General features: G+C 35.9%; 1 protein-coding gene across 1 annotated transcript in view; it reads left to right on the top strand.

Annotated features, from left to right (window-relative positions):
- The window catches only part of ACVR2A (activin A receptor type 2A), a 94,990-nt gene that overhangs the window by 51,265 nt on the left and 30,144 nt on the right, over positions 1-13,581 (top strand). The window contains 3 exon segments of the mRNA NM_174227.3: positions 6,682-6,889; positions 13,081-13,190; positions 13,382-13,536. Of these exon segments, the coding sequence (NP_776652.1) occupies positions 6,682-6,889; positions 13,081-13,190; positions 13,382-13,536 (473 nt within the window).

Raw genomic sequence — 13,581 nt, 5'->3', positions numbered from 1 at the left:
CAGTGATGCCATCTCATCCTCTGTCGTCCCCTTCTCCTCCTGCCCCCAATCCCTCCCAGCATCAGAGTCTTTTCCAATGAGTCAGCTCTTCGCATGAGGTGGCCAAAGAACTAGAGTTTCAGCTTCAGCATCATTCCATCCAAAGAACACCCAGGGCTGATCTCCTTCAGAATGGACTGGTTGGATCTCCTTGCAGTCCAAGGGACTCTCAAGAGTCTTCTCCAACACCACAGTTCAAAAGCATCAATTCTTCAGTGCTCAGCCTTCTTCACAGTCCAACTCTTACATTCATACATGGCCACTGGAAAAACCATAGCCTTGACTAGATGGACCTTTGTTGGCAAAGTAATGTCTCTGCTTTTCAATATGCTATCTAGATTGGTCATAACTTTCCTTCCAAGGAGTAAGCGTCTTTTAATTTCATGACTGCAGTCACCATCTGTAGATGTGTATATGTATGTATATATATAAATATGAATATATCAGTTTAAGAAGAATTGAAATCTTGGTTATGTGGACTCTTCCAATCCATGAACATGGTGTGTTTCTTCAAGTGATTAGGTCTTTGATTTCTTTCATGTTTTATAATTTTCATCATACAAATCCTATATGTTCTTTATTAAATTATTTGTAAGTATTTTATTTTTTTAGGAGCAATAGTAACTGATGCTTTTAATTTTTAATTTCAGTTCTGCCTGTTCATCGTCAGTGTAAAGAAACATAATTGATTTTTGTGTGTTGATTTGTTTTCTGTGATCTTACTGGACTCACTGATGCTAGCATTTTTTGTTGTTGTTTGAAGATTCCATAGAATATTCTGAATAGACAATCATTTTATCTGCAAATAGAAACCATTTTATATTTCCTTTTCCAATTGATATGTCTTTAATTTTTTTTTCTTTGCCTTATTGCAATAGCTAAAGCTTTCAATACTATGTTAAATCAAAGTGGGAGGGGAAGGCATCCCCTTTTTGATGTTAGGGGAAGGCATTCAATCTTTCACCATACAGTGTGATCTTAGCTGGAAGTTTTTTGGCAGGTGCTCTTTCTCAGTTTGCGGAAGTAGCTCTCTATTCTTGTTAGACTTATCGATAGACCATATGATTTTTCTCTTTTTGTCTGCTTGTTTGGCAGACTGCATTTATTGACTTTTGAATATCAAATTAGCCTTCATGCCTGGAATACACTGTGGTACATTACTTAAAATATATTTTTTGGATTTTTGTTTGCTAAAATTTTGTTGAGAACTTTTTCATCTAATCCGTTGTTGTTCAGTCGCTAAGTCGTGTCCAGCTCTTTGTGACCCCATGGACTGCAGCAGGCCAGGCTTCCCTGTCCTTCGCCATCTCCTGGAGTTTGCGCAAACTCACGTCCATTGAGTTGGTGATGCTGTCCTAGTGATATATTGGTCTATATACCCTGTTTGCCCTTTTTTGTTCTGTCTTCGACTGATTTTTGTATCAAGGTAATACATGCTTCATAAAATTAGTTGTGAAGTAGTCCTTCTTCATCTGGTTCTGAAAAAGACTGTGTAAAATTAATGCTGGTGTATTATTTTAGTACTTCATGCTTTTAAAAAACAGAACCCCAGTTCTCAGATGCATTCACATTAGATAAAATTTACATTTTCCTTATTGGAGGCATATCTTAGATTTGAGTATGATTTTTACAGGGCTGTTTTAACAAATTGTAGGTCCTGTGTGTTGCCTTTTTTCTTTTTTTAAATGGTAGGAAAAAAATGAAATTGTCAGTATCAGTCATTATGTATAAACAGTAGGAGGGAAATAGAATTATTATCTGAAATAATTTATCAAAAATAATTCTAATACTTGATTCTGTGATAGACTTACTGATTTGCAGCTTGCCTGAGCGTGTGTTATGAAACTACAGAATTACCCATAGTAATTTTGGAATTGTTAGGGAGATTGAATGACATGTAGAAACAAAGCAGTGCAAGGTTTGGTAACTTGTTCAAGGTCACAGTGTGTAAACTAAACTCCAAGTTCAGTTCACAGTCTTCTAAGCCAATACTTAGCTAGGAAGGAACATTAGATCACCAGTGAGTCTTTGCCAAAGGAAGCAAAGAAAACATACACAAAGTATCTGTATATCTATATACCCCCCTGCTGACCTCAGGTCCTTTTCAGCTACTCATTCCTGGGGCATACAAAATGGTACTCAAAGATAAATTTGAGAAAACACATGAGGGATTCTGATGCACAGCATAGGTTAAGAACCATTATAATAAACCCCACACATTATGTCCATTTATTTCTTGTGAAAATCGTATTAACTATTTGTAATTCGTTTGTTAGAACAAACCTATGGTAGAAATTTACAGTTTAAGAAAATCTTAAATTGTGAAATGTTATTAAAAACTAGAAAATATAGGTAACTTTTACCATCCTTTTTAGAAGTGCACTTTTAAAGTCATTAGGTGAGTGTAAGCGGAGAAGGCAATGGCACCCCACTCCAGTACTCTTGCCTGGAAAATCCCATGGACAGAGGAGGCTGATGGGCTGCAGTCCATGGGGTCACAAAGAGTCAGACATGACTGAGTGACTTCGCTTTCACTTTTCACTTTCATGCATTGGAGAAGGAAATGGCAACCCACTCCAGTGTTCTTGCCTGGAGAATCCCAGGGACAGGGGAGCCTGGTGGGCTGCTGTCTATGGGGTCGCACAGAGTCGGACAGGACTGAAGCGACTTAGCGGCAGCAGCAGGTGAGCGTAAGAGCATAACAATACATGTAACTTGCTTTATTTTTATAATTATGTTATTGTATTTAGTGGTCAGTTAGAGATATGATGGGATAGACTGATTACTGAATCAACTTGAAGATACGGGAGGGGGTTGGCAAAATTGTCAGTTTTCCCCATAAGCAGTTTTCTATCTGTGAATAGTATCAAATGATAGTCTAGATCTAGAAAGTCATTCTGAAATCTTAACTTATCATTAAATATTGAGAAGTATTAAAAGAAATAAAAAGTAATCGTTTGTTTATCTTTTTTCTAGACCAGAGGTGGCAAAGAAACGAAACTGATGTCCCCCGCACCCCCCCCCCGCCCCCCCCGCTCTGTACTAATTCCAACGTCTTTCTCAGTACATTGCTTCTGGCAGCTATTCTTAACTGGAATTGACACCAAAGATGAAACCTATTGTATTTGGCATTTTTGTTCTAGGCAATGTACTTTTTTGGCGGTCACTTTCGTTTACTTTAAATGTTGTTCTGTGCCTCAGTGGAGTCTTCTTTTGGAAATTAAAAATAATTAATAGTGGTTTTTAACTTGAGTTATATAAATGGTAGTTCGTAGAAGACTCCCCACCCCCAGCAAAACACAACAAGCGAAAGAAAAGTCCAGTTAGCTAAAAATTAGGATGTTGTTTCAAGAGATAGCTGACCACAGAGCCTGTAGGCCAGATCCAGCCTGTGAACTCAGAATGATACTTACATTTTTAAATGGTGGGGAAAATTTTTTTTAAAAAAGAATATTTTGTGACGTAAAAATTACATGAGATTTAGTCTTCAGTGTCCATTAGTAAAGTTTTATTGAAATGTAGCAGTGCTCATTCATTTACTGTCCAGTGGATGCTTTTGTGCTGCATTGGCAGAATTGAGTAGTTGTAAAAGAAACCATAAGGCCAACAAAGCCTAATATATTCACTGTCTGGCCCTTCCCAGAAGAAGTCTGCCAGTCTGTTGTGAGATAGTACAGGTAGCGCATGTTTGCTTTTGGGTTGTTTAGTAAAGGAGGAAACTTAATTTGCCGTTTTTTTCAACAGGTTTCTGAAAAGGAATAATTTAGAAACTTTGTGGTCTCAGAACTTCTTTAGATTTAGCCCAAGGAGATTTTTATGTGGTTTGTATCTATAAATATCATCATATTAGAAATTAGGGCAGAAAATTAAAAAATATTTATTTAAAAGTGTCAATAAATCCATTATGTGTTAACAAAAGAATAGATTTTTATGAAAAATATTTACTAAAAAATTAGAGAAAATTTTTACAAATTTCTTTATAATTGTTTTAGTAGATGACAGCTGAATTCTTGTACCTGTTTTTCCACTCAGTTTGTTGTGATGCAAAAACTTGTGATGTTTTGACATGGAGGAAATCTGGCCATACACACACATACTAGTTAGAAAAATGGGGAGTATTTTAATAGCTTTTTAAGATAATTGTGGATATTTTTCTTTGATAGTACACCATAATTCAAAAAGTGGTAATTTCTTGGATGGTTTTATTTTCTTAAGTCAAGTTGATTGAAGTATACATTGCAGACAATACAGTATATTTTGTTTAGATACACAAGTCTGTTGCAGTCTGATTAACTCATGAATTATATAACCATCACCACAATAAAAATGTGGAATATTTCCATCACCTCTAAAAGTTTCCTTATACCCTTTTGTAATTAGCCCTCTCCCCTCACTCTTAACTTCTGATCTGATTCTCATACCTGTACTTCTGCCTTTTCCAAAATATTGTGTAAATGGAATCACACAGTATGTAGCCTTTTCAGTCCATTTTTGTTTTTAGCATAATGTGTTTACAGTTTATCCATTTAGTTGCAGCTATCACCAGTTCATTTATTTTTATTGTATAATGTTTATTTTTACATCTATCAGTGCTAGATATTGGGTGGTTTCTGGTGATTCTGAATAAAGCCACCCTAAAAATTACAGATATTTGCATGGATATATGTTTTCGTGTCTTAAATAGCTAGGCGTGAGATTGCTGTGTAGTACAGTAGATGCATGTTTCCCTGCAAGAAGACTTTTTCCTGAGTTAATGGGCCATTTTGCATTCCCACTACCAACGTGTGGTGGAAGTTGCAGTTGCTCTACATATTTCCCAAAACTTGAGACTGTGTGTTTTTATTTTTATGTTAGTCATTCTAATGAATATTAGATTTAGTTTTAGTTTGCATTTCCCTGGTTAGTGATACTGAGTATCTTTCTATGTAGTATTTCCCATTCATATTTCTTTGATAAGGTGTCTATCTGAATCATCTTGCCCATTTTTTGGAAATTAGGTAATATGTTTTCTTATTATTGAGTTGTGATAGATCTTTATATTTTCTGAATATCTGTTCTTTTTTAGGTATATAATTTGCAGGTATTTTCTCCCAGTCTGAACTTTTTTCCTTAATTTCAAAGAGAAGTTTCAATTTTCATGAAGTTCAGCTTTTGAAGTCCAATTTTTTCTTTTGTAGCTCCTGTATTTTTGTATTTTAACAAATCTTTCATGTTAATAATTTAGGGTCACAAGATTTGTCTTGTTTTTAGAAGTTGTATAGTAATAGTTTAAGGTTTTATTTTTAGTTAATTTTGGTATATGGCATGAGCTATGAGTTGTTATGAGTTGAGGTTCTCTGTTCTGCATATAGATGTCCAGTTGTTCCAGCATCAGTTGCTGGAAGACTTTATCTTCTCCATCTGAGTACACTGCATTGGCACCTTTGCTGGTATCAGTTGACCGTGTGTGTCTGGGTCTGTTTCTGGAGTCTCCGTTCTGCCTCCCAGGTGCGTGTCTTTTTACTAAGACTGCATTGCCTTGATTGTTGAAGTTTTAGTGTAAGACTTACAAACAATTAGTATGGGAACTCCCTGGTGGTCCAGTGGTTAGGGACTAGGCTCTTTCACTGCCGTGGCCCAGGTTCAGTCACTGGGTGGGCAGCCAAGATCCTGCAAGCCGTGTGGCATGACCAGAACAACTGCCCCAAATCAAGTAGTGTGAGTTCTCTTTTGTACATCTTTTTCAGAGTTACTTTGGGTGTTCCAGTTCTCTTGCTTTTCCATATAAAGCAAGAGATGGTTTCTTAAAAGTTAGTGCATTGTGGAATCGGAAACTGCTAATGAACTTTTTGTCTTCTGTAATGCTAGAGTCTGCTTGGCTATCTTGAACATTGAATGGATTTTTTTTTTTTTTTTAACCTATGAGTGTTTTTCAAATGTCACACAGAATTCACTTGGAAAATATTGATTCTCTGAATGATATAGACCTTTTAAATGTTGGCACATCTTATTATTCTGTATTTAAAAGTCATATTTGTTAATATTACCAATGACCTCATCAAAAAATTCTTTAAATATTGGGAAGGTGTCAGGCTAATGGTGGTGGTTGATACAATTTTTCCAAAATTCTTGTTTTTGCTTGGAAACTCATATTTTATCATTGGCAGTGCATACTGTCAATTGCTTTTCTTGAAGTAACAGGTTCATTTTGAGAACATTTTTGCCAGATACTCAAGTCTGAATAACCATGGTTGGTTTAGTTCACAACTCGGTCATGCAAGGGCTTCTCTTGGAGGCTGTCATTGTACTGCAGTGTGCAGCGGATGTGCTTTTGGTTAGTTACCACTTTGTCACACAGAATAGTGAGAAGAAATCTTGACTCAAGGGTCAAAATTTTAAGAAAATTAACAATGTTACTGCTTTTCATCAAGGACATTCTTAAGGAAAGCTGGCCTTGTACAGAGAAAACGTGATTTATTTGGTCGCTTTCTACTATGTTTATTATACCTAAAACACAAAGATGGACCTGGAAACCTAAACCCAAAGTTATAACTGTAAGACAGTAAATTCTTGACATTTTAGGAAGATCTGAAATTTGGTATACTAGGAGACAGTGTAAGAACAAATATAGTTATATTAAGCTGTTGTTTTATTATCTTATAGGTGCTATACTTGGTAGATCAGAAACTCAGGAGTGTATTTTCTATAATGCTAATTGGGAAAGAGATAGAACGAATCGCACTGGTGTTGAATCCTGTTACGGTGACAAAGATAAACGGCGGCATTGTTTTGCTACATGGAAGAATATTTCTGGTTCCATTGAAATAGTGAAGCAAGGTTGTTGGCTGGATGATATCAACTGCTATGACAGGTAAGAAGGCATTTTGTTTATGATAGTGTTGAATAATTTTCACTTCTCCCTCTTTTTTAAAAAGGGGAAGAATCAACGCATGGATTTTCACTTAAATGCTTCTTTTTAAAGAGAGTATAAAGATCATTATTACATGTTGATGACAAAATATATATTTTAAAGCAATAAAACAAATACAGCATATTTATGTTTTATCTTCTGTTACTTCGAATTATATACCAAGTAGTGAAAACTTTAGAAAATAAGCATTTATTTCCCTATGTTGTAGGATTATGTTTTTTTTTTTTTAAACAGCAATTTTAATGAAAAGGGATTTTTAAAATTGCTTTAAAAGAGAGTATATCTGTTGAAAAATCTATCCTGAAAGAGAATAAAGCTTAATCATAGTATTAAATTTCCTTTTAGTTTCCCTCTTTATGTATCTGGAAGAAATTGATCTCACTACATTTTGCCCCTTTTTCCTTGCAGAGTAGGCCTTTGTTCTTTATCCCAAGGGACATTTTAACTTGACATTCAGAATTACATCAGAACTAACACAGTGCTCATAGAAAGCTACATTTTATTTAAAAGATTTTGCTTAAATTGTTTTATTCTGTACTGGAAATAAAATACAGGGGATACAGTGGATATGTTATTGACTGCCTGTGATCTTTCTGTCAAGTGTCCCTAGATGTTGAGTCGATCACTTAAACGGCCCGGGACACAAGATTTTCACCGTGGGTGGGTGCTGATGACTGCAGAAGCTGAAAAATCCTAGATAACCAGATTTTTTGGAGCCAAATAACTAATACACTCATGGAATCCAACTATGTCCTGATCTACTTGCAGGGACTTTAATTGATTACTGTAAATCTGTGGTTGATTGGCCATATGTGATTAATAGTAAAATGTGTTGAATAAAATCATGAAAATTGAATTAGTTCCACTCTTGGTGAGAAAATAGTCATTTAGGTACATAGTAGTTAAGATATATTTCTGATTCTGTGAATTTTCCAAGGATTACTGCTGTATAATTAAACATTTTAGCTGTATTTCTGATTATTAGCTTCTTTATTAACAGAGGTGATCATTAAGTGACATTTGCTATTATGAAAGGATAAGTAGGGCCACTGGGGAAACAGTATGGAGGTTCTCAGAAAATTAAAAATAACAATGATATAGCAGTTCCACTTTTGATTATATGTCCAAAGGAAACAAAAACATAAACTTGAAAAGATAAATGCACCACGGTGGTGGCCACATTATTTACAATAGCCAAGATGTGGAAGCAACCTAAGTGTCTGTCAGTGAATAAATGGATCAAGGAAATATGCTTTGTATATACAATGGAATCTTTTTCATCTGTGAAAAAGAACACCTTGCCATTCATAATACTGATGGACCTTGAGGGCATTGTCCTAAGTGAAATGTCAGAGAGAAACAAATACCATATGATCTCACTTGTATATTAATCTTGAAAAAAAACAACAACAACAACACAAACCCATATATATAGAGAGAGAACTGTTTGATGTTGTTGGAGGCCGAGGGTGAGAAGTGGGCAAAATAGGTGAAGGAAATCAAAAGGGTATGAATTATCAGTTATAAAACAAATAAGTCTTAGGGATTTAATGGAGATGTGATGTAATTGTGACTATAGTTAATAATACCATATTGTATATTTGAAAGTTGCTACAAGAGAAAATCTTAAAAATTTTGTTCACAAGGAAAAAAAATTGTAACTGTGTGGGGATGGGATGTTAACTAGATTATTGTGGTGATCATTTCACAATATACTCTAATTTTCAATCATTGGGTTGTATACCTGAAACTAATGTTATATGTCGATTATATCTCAATTTAATCTTAAAAAGCCAAGGAGAAAGAAGTTGGGGAAAAATGAAGTTTGGGGATAATCTCTATTCAAAGTTTGTTGTTCAGTTGCTCAGTCATGTCCAGCTCCTTGCAGCCCCATGGACTGCAGCATGCCAGGCATCCCTGTCCTTTACAATCTCCTGGAGTTTGTTCAAACTCATGTCCATTGAGTCAGTGGTGCCATCTAACCATCTCATCCCCTGTCCCCTTCTCCTCCTGCCCTCAATCTTTCCCAGCATCAGCGTCTTTTCCAGTGAGTTGGCTCTCTGCATCAGGTGGCCAAAATACTGGAGCTTCAGCATTACTCCTTCCACTGACTATTCAGGACTAATTTCCTTTAGGATTGACTGTTTTGATCTCCTTGAAGTCCAAGGGACTCTCAGCAGTCTTCTCCAGCACCACAGTTTGAAACATCAGTTCTTCTGTGCTCAGATGTCTTTATGGTCCAACTATCAACATCCGTACATGACTATTGGAAAAACCATAGCTTTGACTAGACAGACATTTGTAGCAAAGTGATATCTCTGCTTTTTAATACGCTGTCTAGGTTGGTCATAGCTTTTCTTCCAGGGAGCAAGTGTCTTTTAATTTCATGGCTGCAGTCATCATCTGCAGTGATTTTGGAGCTCAAGAAAATAAAGTCTGTCACTGTTTCCATTGTTGCCCTGTCTGTTTGCCATGAAGTGATGGGACCAGATGCCATGATCTTAGTTTTCTGAATGTTAAGTTTAAGCTAGCCTTTTCACTCTCCTCTTTCACTTTCACCCGGATACTCTTATCTTTAGTTCCTCTTTGTTTTCTGCCATAAGTGTGGTGTCATTTCCATATCTGAGGTTGTTGATATTTCTCCTGGCCGTCTTGATTCTAGCTTGTGCTTCATTCAGCCCGGCATTTTATATGATGTACTCTGAATGTAAGTTAAATAAGCAGGGTGACAGTATTCAGCCTTGACATGCTCGTTTCCCAGTTGGGAACCAGTCTGTTGTTCCATGTCCAGTTCTAACTGTTGCTTCCCGACTTTCATACAGATTTGTCAGGAGGCAGGTCAGGTGGTCTGGTATTCCCATCTTTTTAAGGATTTTCCACAGTTTGTTGTGATTCACACAGTCAAAGGCTTTGGCATAGTCAGTACAACAGAAGGAGATGTTTTTCTGGAACTCTCTTGCTTTTTCAATGATCCAGCGGATGTTGGCAGTTTGATCTCTGGTTCCTCTGCCTTTTCTAAATCCACCTTGAACATCTGGAAGTTCTTGGTTCACATACTGTTGAAGTCTGGCTTGGAGAAATGTAAGCATTACTTTGGTAGCATGTAAGATGAGTGCAATTTTGTGGTAGTTTGAACATCTTTGGCATTGCCCTTCTTAGGGATTGGAATGCAAACTGACCTTTTCCAGTCCTTTGGCCACTACTGAGTTTTCCAGATTTGCTGGCTTATTGATTGCAGTACCTGTGCAGCATCATCCTTTAGGATTTGGAGTAGTTCAACTGGAATTCCATCACCTCCACTAGCTTTGTTTATAGTGATGCTTCCTAAGGCCCATTTTACTTCGCATTTCAGGATATCTGGCTCTAGACGAGTGATCACACCACGGTGGTTATCTGGGTCATTAAGATCCTTTTTGTATAGTTCTTCTGTGTATTTTTGCCACCTCTTAATACCGTCTGCTTCTGTTAGCTCCATACCATATCTGTCCTTTATTGTGCCCATTTTTGCATGAAATATGCCTTTGGTATCTCTTAATTTTCTTAAAGAGATCTCTTCTTTCCCATTCTATTGTTTTCCTCTATTTCTTTGCATTGTTCACTGAGGAAGGCTTTCTTATCTCTCCTTGCTATTCTTTGGAACTCTGCATTCAGATGGTTGTATCTTTCCTTTTCTGCTTTGCCTTTTGCTTCTCTTCTTTAGTCAGCCATTTGTAAGGCCTCAGACAACCATTTTGCCTTTTTGCATTTCTGTTTCTTGGGGATGGTTTTGATTACCACCTCCTGTACAATGTTACTAACCTCCATCCGTAGTTCTTCAGGCACTCTGTCTACCATATCGAATCTCTTGAACCTGTTTGTCACTTCCACTATATAATCATAAGGGATTTGATTTAGGTCATCCTGAATGGTCTAGTGGTTTCCCTTATTTTCTTCAATTTAAGCCTGAATTTTGCAAGAAGGAGTTCATGATCTGAGCCACAGTCAGTTCCCAGTCTTGTTTTTGCTGCCTGTATAGAGCTTCTCCATCCTCAACCGCAAAGAATATAATCAGTCTGATTTCGGTGTTGACCATCTGGTGATGTCCCTGTGTAGCGTCCTCTGTTGTGTTGTTGAAAGAGGGTGTTTGCTGTGACCAGTGTGTCCTCTTCGCAAAACTCTGTTAGCCTTTGCCCTGCTTCATTTTGTACGCCAAGGCCAAACTTGCCTGTTACTCCAGTATCTCTTGACTTGCTGCTTTTGCATTCCAGGCCCCTGTGATGAAAAGGACATCTTTTTTTTGGTGTTAGTTCTAGAAGGTCTTATAGGTCTTCATAGAACCATTCAACTTAAGCTTATTCAAGACTATCTTTTATTAATTAGTTGAGCTCAAGGATCTCTGTTCTTTTTATTGTAAAAAGCTACTGGCTTCTCACCTAAAACCAGTATTGCTTGAGATTAAACTTTGCTAGATAATGGTGAGTTGGTCAGTGCAAATGCCTGCTCTTACAGTGATAATTACTACACCAGCTTTGTTTCTGAGGGTTAAGTGCTAATTTAAATATATGTGAATTTTTGTTTTTATGTTCTGAATTTGATTAAAAGGAAATATTAAGAGTAGTCAGATAAATAAGAGTAAGAAAAAGAAGATTCAAGAAATGTCAAAGTATGGAGGAAGAGACGGGGAAAACGAAGAATGAAATTGAATGGTGAAAAGTAATTTCCTTGCATTAACTAGGCTAGTATTTAATTATATTAACCTATAATTTGAGGCATATTTCTGAATATTAAATTTTGAATTTATATATTTCTCTATAAATTGCTAAAAATTTAGCTTTCATTTGACCTTTACTTTCTATTAGATAGATATAGATATAAATTTTATTTTAAAGTTTGATTTTGGTAAAATTGCCTTCTCCCTGAAATTTCTTGGGCTTTTCACTTTAGAGTTAAATTTAACCTTATTTGAAACAACCATTGTAAAAGTTTACAGTTTATTTGTAATATATGTCTTTAAATATAACTGATGTTATTAGCAATTTAAATATCTGCTTTTAAAAATTAGATATAACTAATTTTTTAGTGGTTGATTAGGATTTGTTCTAGAGGCTAAATCTCTGTTTTTTCAGTAACTCAGTTCCTATATCGAAGGCTGCCTTCCTTCTACTCTGTAAATCAACCTAACTTTAGTCAGTTTTTGAGTTACTCGGGCCTCTATTTTTGTCGTTAAAATTGCTCTTTACTTGTTTATCTTTAGCCCTGCTCATTGTATTCAGGGAATTTAATTCTGCTGCAAAAATGGCTTAATTCCCAAGCCTGATTTAAGTCTCTGATGTTGAAATGTGTTCTGCTGTGAGATATGAGCAAGGATTACTTCGTGCCTGTGTATTTGTATGTATGAGAAGTGAAAGTGAAAGTGTTAGTTGCTCAGTCATGTCTGACTCTCTGAGACTCCATGGACTGTAGCCTGCCAGGCTCCTCTGTCCATGTATTTCTCCAGGCAAGAATACTGACATGGGTAGCCATTCCTTTCTCTAGGGATCTTCCCGACCCAAGGATCTAACCCTGGTCTCCTGCATTAGTAGACTCTTTACTGTCTTAGCCACCAAGGAAGCTCATTTATCTGTATACATATATATGTGTGTGTGTGTGTGTGTATATATATATATATATATATATATATATATGTATTTATGTGTGTACACACAAATACAGTTTTTTACATATAGTTTTCAGTTTTTGTATTCATAAAATGGAAAGGCTCTATTTCCTGTGAGGATAAAGCACTCTTAGACCAAATTTCTTCATTGACTTTATGTTCCTCTTCAAGCTTGTCTGATAATTAAAGAAAACAATAAAAAGATGGTTGCCTTAGATTGATCATTAAAATCCAAATTAAAGAAGTTGTTTCATAGAACCAATGTGATTGTTATAAAATCAGCTGTTGAATTTTTTTCTGATGATATTTCATAGTTGGTTTCAAGGAACATTTTTTACTTTTAAGAGTTGATCGTTGAATATTAATAAAAATCTCAAAGTTGACTATAAGTGACTTACTCATTATTTTATCTCTGAGAAGAACTTTAGTAAAATACCTGTTGTAGATTGAGAGTAATAATGTTGGTTTTAATTATTTCTTCTCTTTTTATTTATAGGACTGATTGTATAGAAAAAAAAGATAGCCCTGAAGTATATTTTTGTTGCTGTGAGGGCAATATGTGTAACGAAAGGTTTTCTTATTTTCCGGAGATGGAGGTCACACAGCGTAAGTTCACTGGGAAAACACATAAGTCTGTTCAACTATTAGATTGAAAACAAAGCATGTTTGTGTTAGAATAATTTGCTCCCACCTTCTCCTCCTCTCTTTTTCTCCTACAATTTGGCACTATAATAAATATTTATTGTGGAATTTTATTGACCAAACCTGAATGATTTTCTTCCTCCTCTTTTCCACAGCTACGTCGAATCCAGTAACTCCTAAGCCTCCCTATTACAACATCTTGCTCTATTCTTTGGTGCCACTTATGTTAATTGCGGGGATTGTCATTTGTGCATTTTGGGTGTACAGACATCATAAGATGGCTTACCCTCCTGTGCTCGTTCCAACTCAAGTAAGTTATTATCTAATACTTCATGCTGTTTTTGATTGTATATTT

Source organism: Bos taurus, chromosome 2 (genome assembly GCF_002263795.3).
Source record: "Bos taurus isolate L1 Dominette 01449 registration number 42190680 breed Hereford chromosome 2, ARS-UCD2.0, whole genome shotgun sequence".
In the NCBI taxonomy this organism is placed as follows: Eukaryota; Metazoa; Chordata; class Mammalia; order Artiodactyla; family Bovidae; genus Bos; species Bos taurus.
Note: the sequence above shows the minus strand (reverse complement) of the source record. Positions and strands in the feature narration are given on the sequence as shown.